General features: G+C 43.6%; 2 protein-coding genes across 2 annotated transcripts in view; one reads left to right on the top strand and one right to left on the bottom strand.

Moving 5' to 3' along the window:
• The window catches only part of ABCA4 (ATP binding cassette subfamily A member 4), a 176,256-nt gene that overhangs the window by 24,867 nt on the left and 129,588 nt on the right, over positions 1-21,801 (bottom strand). The window contains exons 31-38 of the mRNA XM_049879742.1: positions 15,742-15,836; positions 13,292-13,324; positions 11,704-11,809; positions 11,507-11,581; positions 11,072-11,241; positions 5,198-5,375; positions 3,208-3,323; positions 1,631-1,778 (exon numbers count right to left, since the gene is read on the bottom strand). Coding sequence (XP_049735699.1) covers positions 1,631-1,778; positions 3,208-3,323; positions 5,198-5,375; positions 11,072-11,241; positions 11,507-11,581; positions 11,704-11,809; positions 13,292-13,324; positions 15,742-15,836 — 921 coding nt within the window. The remainder of the gene's footprint in view (positions 1-1,630; positions 1,779-3,207; positions 3,324-5,197; positions 5,376-11,071; positions 11,242-11,506; positions 11,582-11,703; positions 11,810-13,291; positions 13,325-15,741; positions 15,837-21,801) is intronic.
• PRTFDC1 (phosphoribosyl transferase domain containing 1) lies at positions 6,381-7,229 on the top strand. The gene is given in 3 exon segments (XM_049879754.1): positions 6,381-6,597; positions 6,600-6,939; positions 7,103-7,229. Coding segments are annotated over 3 exon segments (675 nt in total). The 5' UTR covers positions 6,381-6,389.

The following is a 21,801-nucleotide window of genomic DNA, read 5'->3' as shown; positions in this document are numbered from 1 at the left end:
ATGTTCTGTCACACACTGTCTGGTGGAATCTCTTGTACTGTGGTTTATATCAGTTGCTAACTTGGAGTGTGGGTCATTTCCCCACTGGAACAGGAGCGTCTTGAGGGCAGGACGAGTGGTCACACTTATTTATATTGGTGCATCCATTCCGTGGTGTACATGGAGTAAATATGTCTTGACTGAGCAGGGAGAGCAGCGACTGGAACTGGGGAGCCTCCTGTGGGAGACTGAGAATTTCTTTGGCATCCGTCTATTTGATAATTTGCATGAAAGCAACCAGCTTTTATGGGGGGGGGGGGTGTGCTAAGTGAATCTTGGTGCAGCCTGCAGGAGGAAGGATGTTCCTGGGTGGATTTAGCCTTGCTCTTTAATTATTCAGAAATAACATACTCTCTTAAGACTTAGTGAGCTGTGAGCCTGTGAGGAAAACAGCACTGAAGAGCAGCATTCTCAGTCTGCCAGCTGCTCTGGCTGTCGTTGGACCTCTGTTCTTATCCCTCTCCCTTCTGAGGTCCGAGTGTGACTGGGTAATTTCTCATCAGCCATGGGACAGATGGAGTTTCGTTTCTTGCTCAGTGGCCGCAGAAAGCCTAATAAGACCTGGGAAGCATCAATGTCAGGAACGGCCACGGGCTGAGAGGCCTCAACACACATTTATTTGTCTTCTGTTCTCCTAGCAGGTCCCAGAGGCAGAGGGGGAGACGGGGGCATGGGGAGCAGGGGGGACACGGAGACTAGTGCCCACCCTCAGCACTGAGAAGCGTTAATGAGGGAAGGAAAGGCTGGAAAGGCTGCTGGGGACACAGGCACATGGGCGAGCCCAGCAATTCTTGGGAACATTCTGAGGACAGTCATGGTCTGGACCCAGTCAGACACAGTGGCGTGGCGGGTGTGTGCCTCTGTGTGTGGAGTAATTCCTGCAGCCATTGGCATTTTTTTTTTAGTATCCATTTTTTTAGCAAGCAAATTAAACTGCTTTTTATGGGCAAAGAGAAAACTGTGGGGGTGGAGATGGGGACAACTGGACTTCATAGCTCATAAAAGTAAATCATTCAGTACCATAAATTCCTAATCCTGCCCTAGGATTAACTTGTACATAGAATAGCATATGTTAGTATGCTACAATTTGCATGAGAAAGTGGGAGAAAGACTATATATGTATTTGCTTATATATTTTCAGAAAAATGCATAAGAAACTCGAATGAGAGGCTGTCTCTGGAGAAGGGAATTGGGTGACTAGGAAACAGGGAGGAAGGATTCATTGTATGCTTTTTTGTACCTTTACAATTTTGAAATCACATGACTGTATTACCTGTGTATGTGTAAAGCCTAACATTTGAAGTCCTCGAGGTAGCCTTCTCGAAGGAGCAAGCAAATCTACAAGTTTAGGATTATGAACGGTCATTTATAGCTTGCAAAATGAGTTCAGAAACCCCTGACACTCAGAGAACACAAATAAACAAGGAGCTAAGGAAGGAAGGGAGGGACGGAGAAGGGAGGAAAGAGGAAGCAAAAAACTCATCTTGCACTAGCTTCTCTAGATACAGTGCTTGCCCACCGCCCTGCTTGATAACACATCCTCTCTGGTATCCTACTAATCAAACAAGGAAGCCACGCAAGTCATGCTCACCCGGTTATTTTCAAATAATTCCAAGATGAAGGTGATGGCACTGCTGTTGATGCCAATAAACAGATTAGCACAAGACAAGGCCACGTAGGCTGTGCTGGGGACATCAAACAGGAAGGATGCTGGGTACATCATGGGAATGACTGCCCACCTGTGGGAAATGAAACAACTCAGAGGGGACAAAGCTCCAACTGCCATCCCACCTGCTGTACCTCAGAAACAATGCATTATCCTCACACCTGAGGTGAACTGTTTGAACTGGTCAAAGACCCAGAGGGACCAGAGGTACTCTATCCCCTTGGTCTCTGTGTCTTACCTTTTAAATCCATTTAAAATAATACCTGCCCTGACCATCCCAGGAGGGTTTGTGAGAAGAAAATGAGACAGTAGCTGGGACCGTACTCTGTGAATTATAAAGCCTTATACAATGCACGGAGCCCTGGTGGCGCAGTGGTTAAGAGCTACGGCTGCTAACCAAAAGGCTGGTAGTTTGAATCCATGAGCCGCTCCTTGGAGACTGAATGGGGCAGTCCTACTCTGTCCTATACGTTCACTATGGCTTGAAATCGACTCGATGGCAACAAGTTACGTAATGCATAAGATGGTTCTCTGCTCTGCAATCCTTTCTCCTCCAGCCTGGGACAGCAAAGCAGAGCTGAAGGCAGCAACAAGATCATCTTCACAGCTCACTGGAGCTGACGTCTCACAGCTGCTTCCTGAAATCTCTATTTCCAAGAGCAGTGAATGGAGCCCGCTGCTCTTACAAGACTCTACTGGCCTACATGTTGTTGTTGTTGTTAGGGGTTGCTGAGCCTATTTTTTATTTCATAGTGATCCCATATGACAGAGTAGAGCTGCCTCATAGGATTTCCTAGGCTGTTATCTTCACAGAAGCAGATGTCCAGGTCTTTCTCCCACAGTGCCGCTGGGAGAGTTCTAACCACCACCCTTTCAGTTAGCTGCTGAGCGTTTAACTGTTGTGCCACCACGCTCCTTACTGGCCTACATAGGAAGGGACAAGCATCATTATTTCCATTTTCCAGATGAGGAAAAGGAGGCCCAGGCGGGGTGAATTACTTGTCCTCAGTTGCATGTATAGTAAGTGGTAGGCCAGGGATATGAGGCTGCATGCTTTGCTCCATAATTCTACTGACCATAGGCCCCATGTCACCCTCTGTCCTTGACTCTTCAGCTAGAGCCTTCTACTGTGTGCAGACACCTCTCAGCATACAGCTGGAGATGCTAAGATGGGCAGATTGGGCACAGATGAATTGGAACCAGAGCTGAGGTAAGGAGCAGGTAAGGAGATTCTCATACTGCCTTGGTCAGGCCACAGTTTGAGTAGAAGAAGATTCAGACCACGTGGCGTCTGAATTCAAGACACTGTCCCTGAGTAGACTGAGCCTCAGAAATACCTCCATCCATGGAGGAGTCAGGAACAGAAGCCAGACCCTGGGGCTAGGGGCTAAGTCTGCCCATGCTACAGCCACTGGGGAAACCCCAGGTCTGTTGTCGGGACATAATACCCCCTCCCCTGCCTTCTCTTTTGTTGGCATTAGCTCATGGCCTAAACAGCTTACCCATACAGCATGAGCAGTGCAATGAGGGCAGGTAGATTGCTTGGAGAAGTGTATGCTTTCTTCTGAAACCCGATGAAGATGCCCACCACTAGGCCAGCACTCACAGCATAATTCATCTTGAAAAGAGAAGAGAAGGGCAAACTCACAGCCTCTTAGGCTCTCCCTTTCCTCCCCTGCAAAATGATGGGTTGGGACCAGCCTCCTTCAGGGCTTGTGGTCTGGGATTCTGACTCTATTTGTCTAAGCAGTTCTTGTGTAGTTAACATATGGTAATCCAGACCTTAGTCCTCTAACTTATATACCTCCTACCCCACCTTTTACCCTCCTGCTCAGGGAATCTTTAGTCTGCTAACCCTTCATTTGGCAGCCAAGTATCTGCCCATTGAGGCCTATTGCCACTGATTCTGACTCATAGAGACACTATTAGACAGAGTAGAAGTGCCCCTTAGGGTTTCCAAGGAGTGGCTGGTGGATTCGAACTGCTGACCTTTTGGTTAGCAGCCGAGCTCTTAACCACTATGCCACCAGGACTCTGCCAAGTGTCTACAAATATCAGCTTCTACCCTAGATACCTACTTTCTCTTTCTAGTCACATAGCTATCCTTGGGATCTCTGTCTGTCATCAGACACACTTAGCAGTCGGCCCCCAGTGTAAATTCTACTCCTAGTCTTTTAAAAAATAATAAAATAAAATAAATCAGCACTTTAATAGGTAGCTTTTCAGTGCAGGTGAGCCTAGCTCCTCTCATGCTAAAAGCACAAGGCCAGGAAGTTATGGTCAAGTCCAAAGTAAGGCTTGACTGTTCTGACCCCCGTCCCATGTGTTCATGAATGTTTTGCATACAGATAGTAGAGAGGGGGAAGAATTTAGCTGCTACTAATAATTTCTGGGTTTTGTGTTGTTAAGTGATGGTTGCATAGTGAGTTGAGTAAGATAAAAAAAAAAAATGTGTCTTCAGGAATCCTAATATTCACCATCATTATAGAAAGCCATAGTGGAGTAGGCTGTTGGTGCTGGTCTCCATCAGTTGATATGTCTTCTCACAAGAAGTGGAGGCTGACGTTGGTCTTAGAATAATACAATGAAACAAGGGATCTTATTACCCAAGATGCCCAGAATAGACTGGGATTTGTGTTGTAATGATTCCTGGTACATTATAATTAGGCCTTTCCTACTGGTTCATTTTGACCCTGTGGCCTGTCATAAAGTGCCTCATCTTGACCACCCCCCTCCAACCCTGGTTGTGAAAGAGGGGGTAGTCTATTGTTATTTACTAAATGCTGATTCCGTCATTTACCCTAAACATTTAAGATTCTGTTATAGTGAAGATCTGGTTACTCTGGGAAAGCAAAATAAAACTACTATGTAGAGCTGCCAGGTTTAGCAAATAAAAACATGTAGGATGTCCACTTAAATTTGAATTGCAGATAAACAACGAATCATTTTTTAGTATAAGTAAGTCACTTATAATATTTGGAGTGGGATATACTTACACTAGAAGTAAATGATTCATCGTTATCTGAAATTCAAATTTAACTGGGCGTCTTATATTTATCTGGCAACCCTACTACTAGGGAATTCCACCCTGACCCATTTGGAAGCAAGGCAGGATTTTAGAAAAGGAGGTGGTGTGAAGGACCCCTCAGTAGTGCCCCCTCAGCTCCAGACTACTCCTGAGAAGGCCAGCCTCATGCTCCACAGTGAAATGGTCATTCAGTGGTCAGAAGCCTCTGTGGGGCAGGACACCGAGAGCCCCCACTTGGCGGGTATTAAGCTGCATTGCACATCCCTCTCCAGTGCTGGGCTGCTAGTTCCGTGCCTTTCTAAGATGTTCAAGGGACTGCAGACACAAAAGGCCCTCAGCATAGCACCTTCTAGCAGCACTGGCAGTGTAAGAACCCCACCTGGTGTGTCCCCTCAGTCATGACAGACACAAATGCCCACTTTGGGCCCACGGAAGTGAGAGAGGTGCCATCAGCTAACACTTACGATGTCCCAGAGGAAGTTGGTCAGCCAGTAGGTGGTGGGACTCACCCCACTGACAAACTGGAGGTGCTTGGCTTTGTTCACCCTCTCCTGGATCAAATAAAGGACAAAGCTGGCTGGGACGAAGGACATGGCAAAAATCACGCAGATGGCAACCACGGCATCCACCGAAGTGGTCAGACTGCAGCGAAACCAGAAGACACAGGGAGTGAGATATGAGGAAGGAGAAGCAGAAGCAGGAAAACATCCAGAGTTGGTCTCTGCCAAAGCCTTCACCAGACTCCAGATAATGACCCCAGAATCCCCTTCCCTGGCCTAAGCATATCATTCCACTAATTCAATCCAGGTCGTGAGTAAGTGGATACTTGTGGGTTACCTTTCTGTTTCATGTTAGTATTTCTAGAAACCTTTTTCTTTTTATTTTCTAATTATTTGTTGAAAAAATAGATTTTTTATTAACCATATATACTTCAATGCTCTTATTAGTTCCAATAATTTCTCTATAAATTCTCTTGAATTTTCCATGTAGACAGCCATTTGACCTATAAATACATTCCTTTTGTTTAAATAAATAATTTATTTTGGTAAATTACATCTTCAAGAAATACATCACAACATGGGAAAATGTTCATAATGAAAGTTTAAATGAGAAGATTGGTCAACATTTACTTTAAAACAAAGATGAGAATGTAAGGGGGCAGGGAAACAAGATTAATGGAAACAGAACAACCAGAATGGAAATATTGAAAATGTTCATGCATTGCGAAGAATGTCACCAAGGTCACTGAACAATTTGCATAGAAATTGTTGAAGGGGAACCTAAAGTGCTGTGTAAAACTTCACTGAAAACACAATAAAATATTAATAAACAAATTAAGTGAAAAGAGAAAAGGCAGGTTACGTAGCAGCTTGGGTTTATTCACCCTTTCCTGGATCAAGTACAGGATGGTCTGCGAAGGGAACAAGTAGGAGCTGAAATCCAACATATAAGCCCTGTCCCCTGGTGTGGGGCAGTGCCTGCCTAGAGAAAGAAGCATCTTTGACTAATTCCCGCAAAAGCACCATGTGTGCGAGTAACTGTCCACATGAAACTACAAACGGTGGGATCCACACACATGGTAAGCATAGAACAAATGACTGGAAGGACATGCAAAAATGTTTAGAGGAGTTCCTTCCCATTTTCCCCAGGAGAAACATGGCCAGGAGCAGTGAAGAGGCACCAAACTACTGGTGAGGGGTCGTGATTATGGTTGGTTGGCCAGGGTATGTCTTGAATTGATTCACATACCCACAGCTCTATTATGGAAATTTGGAATATGTCCTCGTACCTCATGGCATCATTGTGGACAGAACTGAGCTGCTGGCTAAGGATATAATGAAAGACGTAGGATACTGTGACATTATGGTCTGTGTGTGCTAAAAGGAGGTTACAAATTCCATGCTGACCTTGTAGAACACTTTAAGAACATTAGCCAAAATCCAGACAGATTTGTCTCTATGTAGGTTGATTTCATCAGACTAAAAAGTTACAGGAATGACCGATCCATGGATGAGATGCAGATAATTGGAGGCAATGATCTCTCCACACTTACTGGAAAGACTGTCCTCATTGTTGAGGATGTTGTTGGGACCGGGAGGACCATGGAAGCTCTACTCAGGAGCATCGAGAAATACTTGCCCAACACGGTTAAGGTAGTTGGTTTGTTGTTGAAGACAGTATCTAGAAGGAATGGCTTTAAACCTGAACATGATGGAAACCCTGGTGGCGTAGTAGTTAAGTGCTACAGCTGCAAACCAAAAGGCTAGCAATTTGAGTCCACCAGGTGCTCCTTGGAAACTTTATGGGCAGTTCTACTCTGTCCTATAGGGTCGCTAAGAGTTGGAATCGACTCAATGGCAGTGGGTTTGGTATGCTGGATTTGAGACTACAAACTTATTTGTAGTGGGTTATGCCTTAAACTACAATGAGTACTTCAGAGATCTGAAGCACATAGGCACGATCAATGAACCAGGTAAAGCAAAATATCAAGTCTAAAGAAGTAAAATCCCACCATCAGATTTCTAGATAACTTCGTACTTAGGAGTGCACTGGGGAAGCCAGCATGTAAAGTTTATCTCCCAGGGATCTTCACTTAACAGGATATTAAGAAAAAAATTTAACGAGAGAGCTTACTTCTCTGAGATTATCATGTAAAGAGTACCAACTGTTCTTAAGGGAAAAAAAGCAAGGCTTTTATGTGATTTGTTCAAAATCAAACGCTCCATCTTGTACCTCAGGAGTTCTATCTCCTTTCACACTCCTAGCTATACTTTCTTTTGTTTTGATACAGTCATTATGCTTTATTATTATTCCCAGGAATACCCCCCACCTAAAACCAAAAAACCAAACCCATTGCCACTGAGTCAATTCTGACTCACAGCGACCTACAGAACAGAGCAGAACTGCCCCCTAGGGTTTCGAAGGAGCGGCTGGTGGATTCAAACTGCCGACCTTTTGGTTAGCAGTCTTAGCAGTACTATGCCACCAAGGTTTCCACCCCCTACCTAGTAACTCAAATATTTTTCACTTAACCTTTTTTCTTAAACTCTATTTTGGTAATATTTTACGATCTTTACAACCTGGAAATCTCTGAAGTCCTGAGCCTGTATACTGAGAATGCTACTAGATTCCCATAATAAAAATGGGGAGAGAGGACAATTTGATATAAATTTCTGTTTGTACATTTCTGATAGGCCATTAGGATCAGCTTTTGACAAGATCTTTGTGAAACATAGTTTCAGATGAATCATAATGATGTTACGAAGCCAGCCTGTGCTCGGTGCTCGTGATTTGGGCTTCCGGTCTGTGACGACGGTATGTCCTGTGTGTACAGATGTGCTCAACTGTGTTTAATAGTACGAATTTTAATTAGAAAAAATACAATGGCAGGAAGGCCCTGCTTTCTAAGTTGCATCCTTTCATTCATGTGGGACATGAGCAAATGCCAGATTTTTAAAAAGTATTCTTTTAATGGCAGAGAGAGAGAAAAAAGTATTTTCAATGTTCAAAACTAAGCAAATATAAATTTTTCCTCTTGTTTGCATCAAAGGACAAGACACTAATATTATGTCTTGTCCTGAACGTGAACTCAGAGGTTGGATTATTATTATTTTTTTAATGTCCTTTTAAGACATTCACACAATCCAAGGCACTAGAGAAAACAAGCACGCTTCAGAAAGCTTTTTCAAGTAGCCTTTTTTTTCCTTGACCATTTTCACTGCTTTCTCAGGTGCTTTCTAATATATGGGGATTTTTAACTGAAAATAACTTTGGAGCTGTTTCTCCTCACTTCCTAAGTGGAGCAAATGTAAAATAAATAACTAAACAGCCTTTGTTTGGTTCTGAACCATACGTAGTGTATTTTTATTAGGCTTTAACTTTTTTTTTTTCTTGGCAATTTTTTTTTTTTAATTGAACTTTAGATGAAGGTTTACAGAACAAACTAGTTTCTCATCAGTTAGTAGACACATTATTATATGACATTGGTTAATAACCCTGCAACATGTCAACACTCTCCATTCTCAACCCTGGGTTCCCTTTTACCAGCTTTCCTGTTCCCTCCTGCATTCCAGTCCCTGCCCAGGGCTGGTGCGCCCCCTTAATGTTCTTTTGTTCCTTGAGCCTTTTCAATCTTTGGCTGAAGGGTGAACCTCAGCAGTGATCTCATTACTGAGCTGAAAGTGTCCCGGGCCATACTCTCAGGGTTTCTCCAGTCTCTGTCAGGCCAGCAAGTCTGATCTTTCTTTTTGAGTTAGAATTTCATTCTACATTTTTCTCCAGCTCTGTCCAGGACCCTCTATTGTGATCCCTGTCAGAGCAGTCAGCTGTGGTAGCTGGGCACCATCTAGTTATACTGGACGCAGTCTGGTGGAGGTCATGGTAGATGTGGTCCATTAGTCGTTTGGACTAATCCTTCTCTTGTGTTTTTAGTTTTCTTTATATTTCCTTGCTCCTGAAGGGGTGAGACCAGTGGAGTATCCTAGATGGCTGCTGATAGGTTTTTGAGATCCCAGACACTATTCACCAAAGTAGAATGTAGAATATTTTCTTTATGAACTATGTTACACCAATTGAGCTATATGTTTCCTGAGACCATGGTCCCCACAACCCTCAGCCCAGCAATTTGGCCCCTCAGGGAGTTTCGATGTGTCTGTGGAGCTACCATAACTTTGCTTTTTACAGGTTGTGCTGGTTTCCCAGTATTTGTGTGCTGTCTTACCCTTCACTAAAGTTATCATTTATCTATTGTCTATTGTCTATTAAGTGACTTTTAAACTAATAAAGAATAAGAAAGCTAGTTATGTTTAAAAAAAAAAAAATGTATAGAGGAAACACCCTAAACTGTGTTGGGTTATAGATAGTAAATTCTTAATGAACATTTACTATTTTATAATCACAAAAAAATCATATTTCAAAAAAAAAAAAGGCTTGGCAGGACAGGAACTTGGGCTGAGTCAGAACTACACTAGGACAGACTATTTGTCCCCATTCTGGGGCCCTGAAGGACCCCTGGTGGTGCAGTTGTTAAGAGCTCGGCTGCAAATCAGAAGGTCAGTACATTCAAATCCATCAGCTGCTCCTTGGAAACCCTATGGGGCAGTTCTAGTCTGTCCTACAGGGTTACTTGAGTTGGAATCAACTTGATGGCAACAGGTTTCAAGCTTTTTGTTTTGTTATGTTTTAGTTTGGGGACCCTGAAGGGTATCCAGAGAAGGCACAAATGGGCCAAGGCCCAAGTTTTACCAGATGACACTGGACATGTTCAGTAGCAATCAGAGTATACTGGGGATAGTAAAATGCCTTCTGGGAGGCAGCATGGTTCAGTGGCAGAATTGTCACCTTCCATGCAAGAGACCCAGGTTCAATTCCTAGCCCATAACTTCATGCACAGCCATCACTAGTGCACGGAGGCTAGCGTGTTACTATGACGCTGAACAGATTTCAGCAGAGCTTCCAGACTAAGATGGACTAGGAAGAAAGGCCTGACGGTCTACTTGGGAGAAATCAGCCAACGAAAGCCCCGTGGATCACAATGGTCTGATTTTGTTGTGCTGGTCACCATGAGTGGGGGCCCACAGGGTGGCAGCTAACAACCACAGCCTTCCAGAAGATGTTCGTGTTAACAAAGGCATTTCCACAGAGGCCTCAAATATAGCAAATATTCTACAAAATGCAAAGATTGATGTTTTTACTGCCTGAAGCTGTCCAGTAAGTAACAGCTTAAGTCCAAGGAAGGCCAGAATCTGTCAAACATCTCCAAAGCTTGGCCATCCGTGGGAAATTACTGGAATCTAAGATAGTTAACTACTAGGGAAATGAAAGATTTATTGAACTTTCCTAGTTTCTGGCCTTCATTTTGCATACTGTTAAGGAGAAATATGTGTAAGCTCCAGGAGCAGCTTGTTATCAAGAGCCAAAAGAGAATGGAACCAAATACAAGCTTACTTTCTAAATAAACTCTGGGGAGAAAGGATGGCCAAGCATTTGGGTACACAAAGTATTGTTTGCATACCAAACGTCTTAAGTTCATATGTGCCTGATAAACATTCAAGGAGCTTGGTGCCACATGGCTTAAGTGCTTGGCTGCTAACCAAGAGGTCAGCAGTTAGAACCCACCAGACGCTCCATGGGAGAAAGATGTGGCAGTCTGCTTCTGTAAAGATTACAGCCTTGGAAACCCTGTGGGGCAGTTCTACTCTGTCTTCCGTACGGTTGGTATGAGTTGAAATTGACTTGATGGCAACGGGTTTAAACAACATCGCCATCCAGCCCAGCGTGTCCAGAAAGTGGAGAAAGGGGGTGAGAAAGCTGAGAGATTGGGGACCATGGTGGCTTACACCGTAATCTCTGAGAGCTGCTCTTTGGTCAGGTTCAGGGGTTGACTTATGACAGTGATTCCATACTCCTCAGGGTTCTTGTCCTCAGTCAGGCTGCTTCGTAAGATGGCGTTGTGGGCCACATTGAGAAAGCTGACCATCGCGTGCCAGCCTTTGTTGTTAAACCACACCTAAGAGAAGGTGGAGAAGGTGACTTTGTTAGTGTGCGGTGTGTTGTGACACCTGAGATATGGCCCTAATAATAATAGCTGTTTAAAGAAAAAGTTTACACAGGAAAAAGAATGTGAGAAGGAGGAAGGGCTTGGCAGCTGGAAGACATTCCTCTCTAGATACCAACAAGAGGAGGGGTGGAATTTAATTAAGCTGGAAAATAAAAATAAAATGACCAGCTCAGGTGAATTTTTAGCTCTAGGGCAGATTATTCGGGTTAAGTACCTTAATGTTGTCTTCAGTTTCTAGAAGCTTAAGGAATTCAGACATTTCTTTAGCGGCCTCTCTGGTGATAGGGCCCTATAAAACCGTAATAAACAAGCAAGAGGGATTTTTTTTGTTGTTGTAGCACTCATGATTTATGTTTCATGACACTTGAGCAAGTCAAAAATCCTACCCAAATCTCCAGTCTGTTTACATACCCCGCTCACATTCATTATCCGGCCAAGGTCACTTAAAAACCCAACAAGTGCTTCCCCAGTGATGGGGAGAACAGGAAGCTTTCCCCCAATGGAAATTCCTCCATACCTGACAAGGGAACAAGAAATTCTCAGATCAGTGCCATGAACCAGATCTGGGGTGCTTTGCTCCTACCAGTAACTCTGTCAGTTTCTGTAGGAATATGTATACTTTTGGGGGAATCATCTAGACTAATGATAGATACTGCTCCACTTTGCAAATCAACTTTTAATTCTTCCTTTGTTGCCTCCAGGATGAAGTTCAGACTCCACATCTCATTATGCAAGGCCCTTCTGAGTCTGGTCTCTGCCAGTCTCTCCAATCTCATCCCTCCTCACACTTTTCCTTGAATGGTATATTCTGGCCATATGAATCACCTCCAGAACTCCAGGTGGTCCAGGTTGCCTTCATGTCCCTCTGCCTTTGCAGGGCTGCTAGCTTCCCTCAGGTGCCTTTTGCTTTCTTTAGCATCTGGCCAATTCCAACTCATTTTTCGTATGTCATCATCTCTTTGAAGTCTTCCCTGACTACCTCCCTCCACCCCAACCAATGACTCCTTTGCTGTGCTACCTCTGTACTTTGTGGTACTTCTGGCATCATTTGACTCACCTTCACATCTAATCTAGACCAAGTCCTGCCATCCTTCTCAGTGCCTCTCAACCCCACCCCTGGTCTCGGCAGGTGGTCAGCACCTCCTGCCTTGACTCTTGCTCTAGCTTCTCAACTGGGATCCTAACCTTGGGCCTTTCCCCCTCACGGATCTTCCACAATGCTCTGGAAGTCTAAAGTGATCTTGGTAAGACACAGATATCCAGTTTAAAACCCTTCAGTGGCAGCACAAAAGTCCAACTCCTCAACAGAACAAAGTTAATTTGCATATTAGGCAAAGCAAGGGAGAACATCTTTATTTCTCATTGCCTCAAATTGTGTCACCTTTCTGCTTAAGCTGAAGCTCTACAGTTCCTTCCCAGGAGTGATTTCACTGAAAACCCATTTCACTTAGGGGGGTCTTTTATGGTCTAGAATATGGCCAGGACATAAAGTCAATTTCAGCTCTATATCCATTCTGAAGGCCAGTTCCTGAGGGAGCCTTAGGGGCTAGGCCACTCTTAGAATACCCTTTGGGAATCTCCAAACCTCTGGAACCACTTAAGCCTCCAGTATGCCTCAGGAAGGTGGTGAGTCTGGAGCTGAGAAAGACCCCAGGAGCCTTTAAGGAATTAGCCAGGGAGTGCCTAGGGCTTAGGTCATGAGACCCCTCATGGGAGCATTCTAAACTGTATATGCTGGGAGGTTTTAGAACCTCCCTTGGGGTGAACTCAGGAACTTTTTTTCAGGGAATACCATCTCCCACTAATGTCCTCCAGAGATGTACCACTGAGCATTTCCTGAATTAGGGTGTCCCTGTCCACCCATACTTCAGGACATGGCTTGTGAATTCCTGGGCACATACAGAACAGCCCGTCCACATGACTTTGAGTTGTGGCTTATTTATGTGCAGCTATCTTGGATCAATCTGAGATCTGAATTTTTATAAAAATACTTTCTTACCTCTGTTCGTTGACCCAGAACTTGCTCTTTAAGCTGAAAGCCGAGATAAAATCATACAATGAATACCACGAGGACAGCAGCAGTGTTAGTTTCCTTCTCTAACGATCTCTGGTAGTGTCAGTCTTCCGGGGTGTTTCTGCATTTCCTGATATCAAGTAATGTGGGAATCTCCTAGCCTAGGTGCTGAGTGGAATACACATGTGGAAAAAGGATGGATATTTCCACCATTGACTCTCCAAGTCTATCATGTATGTTGGATTTTCTAGAATGTTGTCAGGGCATATTTTAGACCAATGGGTCCCAAGTGGACCCAGAAAACATGGTAGTCACCATACCTGTGTGGAGTGAAGGCTGCTGCTCTCCCCTCGTCCACCCTCTGCTAAGGAGGCTCTAATAACACTTGGGGGAAGGTCTGAAGGTACAGCCCCAAGTTAAAGACTGACTTCCAACCAATGGAGGGGGGGAGGGGAATAAAATTACAAGATTAGAAGTGAGAAGACACCAACTGTAGACTCCAGAGTTCAAGCCTGCCCTCTCGCTGTTGTCAATCATCAAGCACAAAATCCAAAATTACATATTGCAAATTTGCAGCTGAGAAGTTTGGGATGGCCGTACCTTTGCAGAATTATTGAGCAAACTCTATGTGCTCTGCTTTTATTTTTATGCATGGCATTTTATTTTACTTTTATGCTTGGGTGATATTCTGTTTGGCTAACTGGCGACTTGGCACTGCCTTCTCAGCAGTTGCTTTCACCATCTGTATCGTGTTCCAGTTAATGGGCTCATTTTATCCCTTTTTAGGGCTCTGGTAGGGGAAGCAACAGAAGGCACTGTTAACATTAGACAGTATGTTTTATTTTAAAGCCCCAGAGCATGTGGGGACTGGGTCACCGTTCCTTACAAGCCCCTCTTGGGAGCATACTGTTGTCAAGCCACTTGCTCTGATAGGAGGCTACTGAAGTTGGTCCCTTCAGGGGTGGGGCTTGATAAGAACAGCTGAAGAGGAAAGTAGTACAGTAGGTGCTTACAGGAGAGTTCAACAGATCTTTTTTTTTTTTTTTAAATCGTAGTATGTATAAAAGGGGAGCCCTGGAGGCACAGTGGTTAAGAGCTTGGCTGCTAACCAAAAGGTCAGCATTTCAAATCCACCAGCTGCTCCTTGGAAACTCTATGGGGCCATTCTACTCTGTCCTGTAGGGTCGCTATGAATCAGAATTGACTTGACAGCAACAGGTTTGTTTTTTTTCTTTAAGCGTAAAATGAGCCCTGATGGCACAATGGTTAAATGCTTGGCTGCTAACTGAGGGCTGGCGGTTCCAACCCACCCAGCAGCTCTGTGGGAGAAAGACCTGGTGATCTGCTCCTATAAAGAAAGATTAGAGCCTAGAAAACCCTATGGGGCAGTTCTACTTTGTCACCTGGGGTCACTATGAGTTGACAGCTCCTAAGCACAATAATGTAGTGTGTGTGTGTGTGTGTGTGTATATATATATATGGAGCTCTGGTGGTTCAGTGGTTACATTCTCAATGCTCTGAGGGAAAAAGATGTGGCAATCTCCTCCAGTAAAGATTTACAGTCTTGGAAATCCTATAGGGCAGTTCTTCTCTGTCCTGTAGGGTCACTAGGTGTTGAAATTGACTCAGCAGCAGTGATAAATATATGTGTATACATGCACATGTATATATAAATATATAATACATGTATTATATATGTATATATAGAAAACATTTGCCATTTTGACTTTTCTTACATGTACAACTCAGCTACATTAATTATGTTCACCATGTTGTATAACCATCATTACCATCACCACCAAAGTTTCCAAACTTCTCCATCACCTTTAACAGAAACTTGGAGCCCCCTTTTTCTCCCTCCCTCCCTCTTTCCCCACCCCTAGACGCTAGTAATAAACTCTGGTCCATTTGGAATTTTAATGGGCAGTAATAATAGATGACAATTTACAGTTAGAGTGTGACAAGAGTAATTAACCGGGCCCCTGGGCACACTGGGACACTATCTCACTCCTCTTTTCTATCTTGTTCCCTGTTTAAGTTTTTCCTTTCTCCTTTTTGCTTCTTATGTTTCCCTCATGGTTTTTTCTTCTTCCTCTTCCTTTTCCCCTTTACTCTTCCTCTCCTTCCAAACTGTCTCTTCCTTAACTAGTTAAATGTGAGGCTGCATTATTGAGTGAATCCTGTGCTTTCTGCTTTTGCTTTTAATAGTGCATGGGTTAAACTTTAGACTGCTTGCCTTAAACAACAAACAAAATTAATCTTAAATACTTTCATATCACTCAATTGCTTTTTCTGTTGGATGAAGCCCTCAAACTAAAACAAAAAAGTCCACTGCCCTGGTCATAGGTAAATCATGAGACTGAATTATCTCCTGTCCTTAGTCAATGTTTTCTACAGGGAACCAGGATGAAAAGTATGAAAGGGTGTCTTCTTACCTGCTTCTTATAAGAGCAGGATACGTCTTTACCAAGAAGTCAGAGATGTTTCTATTGGTGAGGTCTTGGAGAATTTCAGTGCTGCGCTGTGTTCTCTGCGGCAATGAGACGCTCACGTTAACTACTTTGGAATTTGAGGACTTGCATTTTGAGAAACCATCTCCAAAATTATTTATAGACCCAGTAGTTTGGAAAACACTGAATAAAGCACTGGCATCTCCCTAGTGATGCAGGGGTCGTCTTTGTTCGCTCTCTTTTCTCCAATCCGCCCACAACATAGGATGGCTCAGATTCCAAAATAAATCTCCAATCTATTCACCTCACTCCATTTCAGCTACTACTACCTTAGCCCAGCCACCACCATCTATCTTACCTAGACCTCTACAAAATCTCCCAAACTGGTTTCCTGGTTCCACTCCTGGCCCACCACAATCCATTCTCCAATAAGCAGCCAGACTGAGCTTTAAAAATGTAAATCAGAACGCCCCAGACACCTTGTTTGAAACACTGCAATAAACCCTAGATCAAACCCAAACTTATTGCCAAGGCCTATTAGGCCCCCAAGGAGTCCTGGTGGTGCAGTCGTTAAGCACATGGCTGCTAATCGAAAGGTTCAAACCCACCAGATCTCCGTGGGAGAAAGATGTGGCAGTCTGCTTCTGTAAAGATTACAGCTTTGGAAACCCTATGGGGTATTTCTACTCTGCCCTACAGGGTCGCTATGAGTCCTAATCAACTCTACGGCAATGGGTATGGGGCAATGGGCGTGGGTATTAGGCCCAATGATCTGGCCCTGCCTCCTTCTCTGAGCTCACCTGAAGCTACTCTCCCCTCATGCTCCCCTCCCCTCACTCTTCCCTTCCCTACTATTCTCCCTTCCCCACCCTCCCCTCACTGCCACCCTTACCCCCACCCCTCCCTTACTCTCTACCTTCCCCTTATCTTCTCTTCTCTCTCCCTCAGTCTTCCCCTCCCTTCATCCCTCAGCCTTACTTCACCGTTCCCTCGCTCCCCTCTCCCCACCCCATCCTCCTCTGTCTCTCAAATGGCACCTCTCATTCTAGCTTTAGCCTTGCACCTGCAGTTAGCTCTGACTGGAATACCCCACCAGGAGAGCCTCGAGAGGCTAACTCCTTATCATTCAAGTCTCATCCAAATTCTACTCCTTAGAGAGGTATTTTCTATTTCCAGTTGCTTGCTATTACTTCACACGATTTTATAATTTTCGCAGAACTCATCTCCACCTGAAATTTTCTTTCAGATGGATCTGTTTACTTGTTTTTATCTGTTACCCCTGCATAATATAAGCTCTGTGAGGGCAGGGGCCTTCCCTGACTTGTTTGCTGTTGTGTTCCCAGCACCCAGACTAGTACCCAGCATGTAGCTGATACACAATAAATATATTCGTGACACGGATGGAAGAATTCCAACAATGCTTTACAATTTACCAGTCACTTTCAAAATACATCCAGGACTGCTGCCATTGAGTTGATTCCAACTCAAGGTGACCCCATGTGTGTAAGAATAGAATTGCGCTCCATAGGGTTTTCAGTGGCTGGTTTTTCAAAAGTAGATCACCAGGCTTTTCTTCCAAGGTGCCCCAGGTAGTCTTGAACCTCCAACCTTTTGATTAGTATGTTAACCTTTCCACCACCTAGTGTTGTTAGCTGCCATCGAGTCAAGTCTGACTCATGGTGACCCTATGTGTGCGGAGTAGAACTGTTCCATAGGGTTTTTAAGGCTGTCACCTTTTGCAAGTAGGTTGCCAGGCCTGTCTTCCAAGGTGCCTCTGGCTGGGTTCGAACTGCCAGCCTTTCCACTAGTGCTCAACCGTTGCTCCACTAGGGCTGGGCCACCAGGGTTCCCATCTAGCACTGGAAGCTAGTAAACAAAAGACTTTGGAGAATTCAGAAGTCCATTAGTTTGGCCACCAGGTGGCACTATTACTTAAAAAAAAAAAAACAAACCTAGTGCCATCGATTTAAGACCAGATTTTTTTTTTTTTTTTTTCTGGGTTTTAATGTTAGTTTCTGATATTAAACTGACTCACTGCCAATTCCAACTCGTAGCGACCCTATAGGACAGAGTAGAACGGCCCCATAGGGTTTCCAAGGAGTGGGTGGTGGATTTGAACTGCCAATCTTTTGGTTAGCAGCCGAGCACTTAACCGCTGTGCCACGAGGGTTCTGTTTCTGGTATTAGCTGACTTGTATTCCAGTCATTAATCTTGTCAAAAGAGCACTGACTCTGGCAAGCCTCAAGAGTCGTGATGCTTGATGGATTTGCCAACCTGAAGGAGCTGAGAGAATTTTTGGTGGCTTTAAACCACCATCATCACACACCATTCTTTTAATTTCGTACCATATTTTCCCCTCCCTTTTTCCATTTTATTTTCCCTCTTCTTTTCACTTTCTTCACCTTGTTTCTCTCTCTTACACTAGAAGAACTAGCATTTATTGAATGCCTACTGTGTGCCCAGCACTATATTAAATGTTCTAAATGCATCATCTTATTTAATCCTAACATCCTTATGAAAGAGGAATTGTTACTTTAATTTACAGATAGAGAAAGTGAGGCTCAGAAAGGTTAACCAGCTTGCACTGGTTACAGAGCTTGTAAGTAGTGGACCTTGGACTGCTGGTCTCCATAATTCCTACTTGTCTCAGTCTCTCATCCTGCTCCTCGACCTGAAAATGGCACCTGGGGGAACTGCCAAGCTCTGCCAGCAGAATCCAGGCTGGAACAGTTGCTGAAGTTTGGGACAGTTTATTATCATTTTTTTTTTCTAAAACATTTGTCAATAAAATACTTTTATAGCTTTATCTCCATGTATACTATAACTCAGGGATCAAACACTTCCAATTCAGGCCCTACTACCATTCAAAGACTATTAGAGCACAAAGGGGCCCTAGAGACAATAGCACCCCCCACCTTCATTTTCCAAATGAGGACAATTTACTGCCTGAGTACCAAGCCCATACCCTCTGGACTTATCTCAGGCTGGATGGAAGTGTGTTTGAGGGAGTGGGATAAATGGGTATAAATAGGAATGTGTGTGAGATGGAGCAGCTCCTATCTCAATGCACAACACTTTATTTTGCACCAAAGAGAGGCATGGATAAGAGTGAGGAAAGGCAGGAGTGAAAGAAAATAACAGGAACTGTTTTGACTTTTTCCAGGACTTTGGCTGTAGTAGCTTATTAACTTTTTCCCCCAGGAACAATGACTGACCTTTCTAAGCTAGACAGGCAGCCTTCAAGTTTCATGAACATAGCATTTAGGAAATGAATCACCATGTAGCTAGACTTGCCACCTCCCCCAGTTAAGAACTTCAGGTACAGTGTCACAAGCCTCAAAAGTCCTGATACTTGATGGATTTGAATAGAGGCAGCCACAGGGCCTTAGCTCTTGATTACAAACTGAAGAGATGCAAGGCTTCCTTTCGGGCTACAGAGACCAGTACGAGGAGAAAATGTGTTGTTTGAGAAATACAAAGATATATGATTTTTGGGTATAAAATAGAAAGATTGGAGGCTCACAAACAGAATCATTTACAAGCCAGCATTAGTTGTCCCCCATTTTCTGCTCTTTCCTTCTGCTGTAGTAACAGACTTTTTTTTGGGTACAAGGCCACCCAGAATAAAGACTGTAGTTCCCAGTCTCCCTCGAAGCCAGGTTCTGGCCAATGATAATAAGGGCAAGTGCTCTGTGGTAGGTTCTGGAAATCTTCTTTAAAAGATAGCACATTTCTGCACTTTGCCTTCTGTTTTTCTTCACCCTTTCTTTCATTCTGCTGCCCGCAAAGTAGATGCTGCCATCTTGGATAAAAAAATTGAGGCCTCCTTACCTTAGCATGGAGGAACAACAAAATAGAACATCATGGACCACCCACATAAACTTTTACATGAGGGAGAAATTGTGTCTTCTTTAGCTTGGATTGTCAACACTTGAGTTGCATCTAATTCTAACTAATACGATTTCTTTACATACTTTATTTGACTGAATCCTCATAATAATGCTGTGAAATAAGTACCATTATCCCCAACTTATAGGTGAGGAAATTAAGCCTCAGAGAGGCCAAGCAGCCAATCTGTGCTTCTCTGGCTCCAGTGCCCATGCTCTTCCTGCTACACCACACTGCCTCTTTGGGAATCATTTATTCATTGACAAATCATTCTAGAGGGCCATCTTAGTGCCCAGCTTTGTCCTAATCAGCTGGTAGGCCCACTGACAGCTCCAAGGCCAAGTAAGACTTCTCTGATCCCTTTCACTGTCTCTGTAATCCCCAGGAAAGGCTCACTGTGAAATATGTGGGAGTACAGAATTCTTCCACCATACCTATTCAATCTGTATGCTGAGCAAATAATTCAAGAAGCTGGACTATATGAAGAAGAACGGGGCATCAGGATTGGAGGAAGACTCATTAACAGCCTGCGTTATGCAGATGACACAACCTTGCCTGCTGAAAGTGAAGAGGACTTGAAGCACTTACTAATGAAGATCAAAGACCACAGCCTTCAGTATGGATTACACCTCAACATAAAGAAAACAAAAATCCTCACAACTGGACCAATGAGCAACATCATGATAAATGGAGAAAAGATTGACATTGTCAAGGATTTCATTTTACTTGGATCCACAATCAACAGCCATGGAAGCAGCAGTCAAGAAATCAAAAGACGCAGTGCATTGGGTAAATCTTTAAAGTGTTAAAAAGCAAAGATGTCACCTTGAAGACTAAGGTGCGCCTGACCCAAGCCATGGTATTTTCAATCGCATTACGTGCATGTGAAAGCTGGACAATGAATAAGGAAGACTGAAGAAGAATTGATGCCTTTGACTTGTGGTGCTGGCAAAGAATATTGACTATACCATGGACTGCCAGAAGAATGAACAAACCAGAATGCTCCGTAGAAGCAAGGACGGCGAGACTGTATCTTACATACTTTGGACGTGTTGTCAGGAGGGGTCAGACCCTGGAGGAGGACATCATGCTTGGCAAAGTACAGGGTCAGCGGAAAAGAGGAAGACCCTCAAAGAGGTGGATTGACACAGTGGCTGCAACAGGGAGCTCAAGCATAACAATGATTATAAGAATGGCGCAGACCGGACAGTGTTTCGTTCTGTTGTGCATAGGGTTGCTATGAGTCGGAACCGACTCGACGGCACCTAACAACAACAACACAGAATTCCCAAGAAAGGATGCCGTCCAGAGCCAAGACTGTTGATGTCTCTGCAAAAGATAAGTTGCTGGCTGTGTGTAAGTTAGGCACACAGCAAATGTCAACCTTCTCAACTAAGGCTGTTAATAAGTGTGTAAATGCGTAATGGGGGGTGGATAGTAGTGGTTCAGAGGTTGAATTTTTGCCTTCCATGTAGATCTGGGTTCAATTCAGCCAATGCACTTCAAGAGCAGCCAACACCCATTTGTCAGTTGAGGCTTTTGTGTTGCTATGATGCTGAATACGTTTCAGCTGAGCTTCCAGACTAAGACTAGGAAGAAAGGCTTGGCAACCTACTTGGGAGACATCAGTCAATGAGAATCCTATGGATCATGATGGCTTAATCCCTTTGTGCATGAGGTCGCCACAAGTCAGGAGCTGACTCCGGGGGCAGGTCACAACAACAACAAACTGCTACGTGTTTGTACATCACAGCATTGTTTATAACGGTGAAAAACTGGAAATCTAAATATCCAACAATGGGAGATTAGTTAAATAAGTGAAAGTAAATTCAAACAGTGGAATAGCATGTAGGCATTAAAAAGGGTGGTGTTGATATATATTATTGACATGGAAATATGTTCGTGATATATTATTAAGAGAAGATAGCAGGTTGCAAAATGGTATTTCGAATATCATCCTATTTGAACAGATAAAAATTGAATATTATTGGTGGTTGTTTCCAAGTGATGATATGTTTTTCTTCTGACTTATGTTTATTTTCTAATTTTTCTATGATAAACATGTATTACTCAGATACTTTTGAAATATTTTCTTATCACATTGAATAGGCAGTGTTTGATGGAAAATGAAGCTTGGTCAGTGACTTCCACGTGGC

Source organism: Elephas maximus, chromosome 3 (assembly GCF_024166365.1).
Source record: "Elephas maximus indicus isolate mEleMax1 chromosome 3, mEleMax1 primary haplotype, whole genome shotgun sequence".
Taxonomy (NCBI): domain Eukaryota; kingdom Metazoa; phylum Chordata; class Mammalia; order Proboscidea; family Elephantidae; genus Elephas; species Elephas maximus.
The sequence above is the reverse complement of the archived record's forward strand: the minus strand, read 5'-3'. Positions and strand labels throughout refer to the sequence as shown.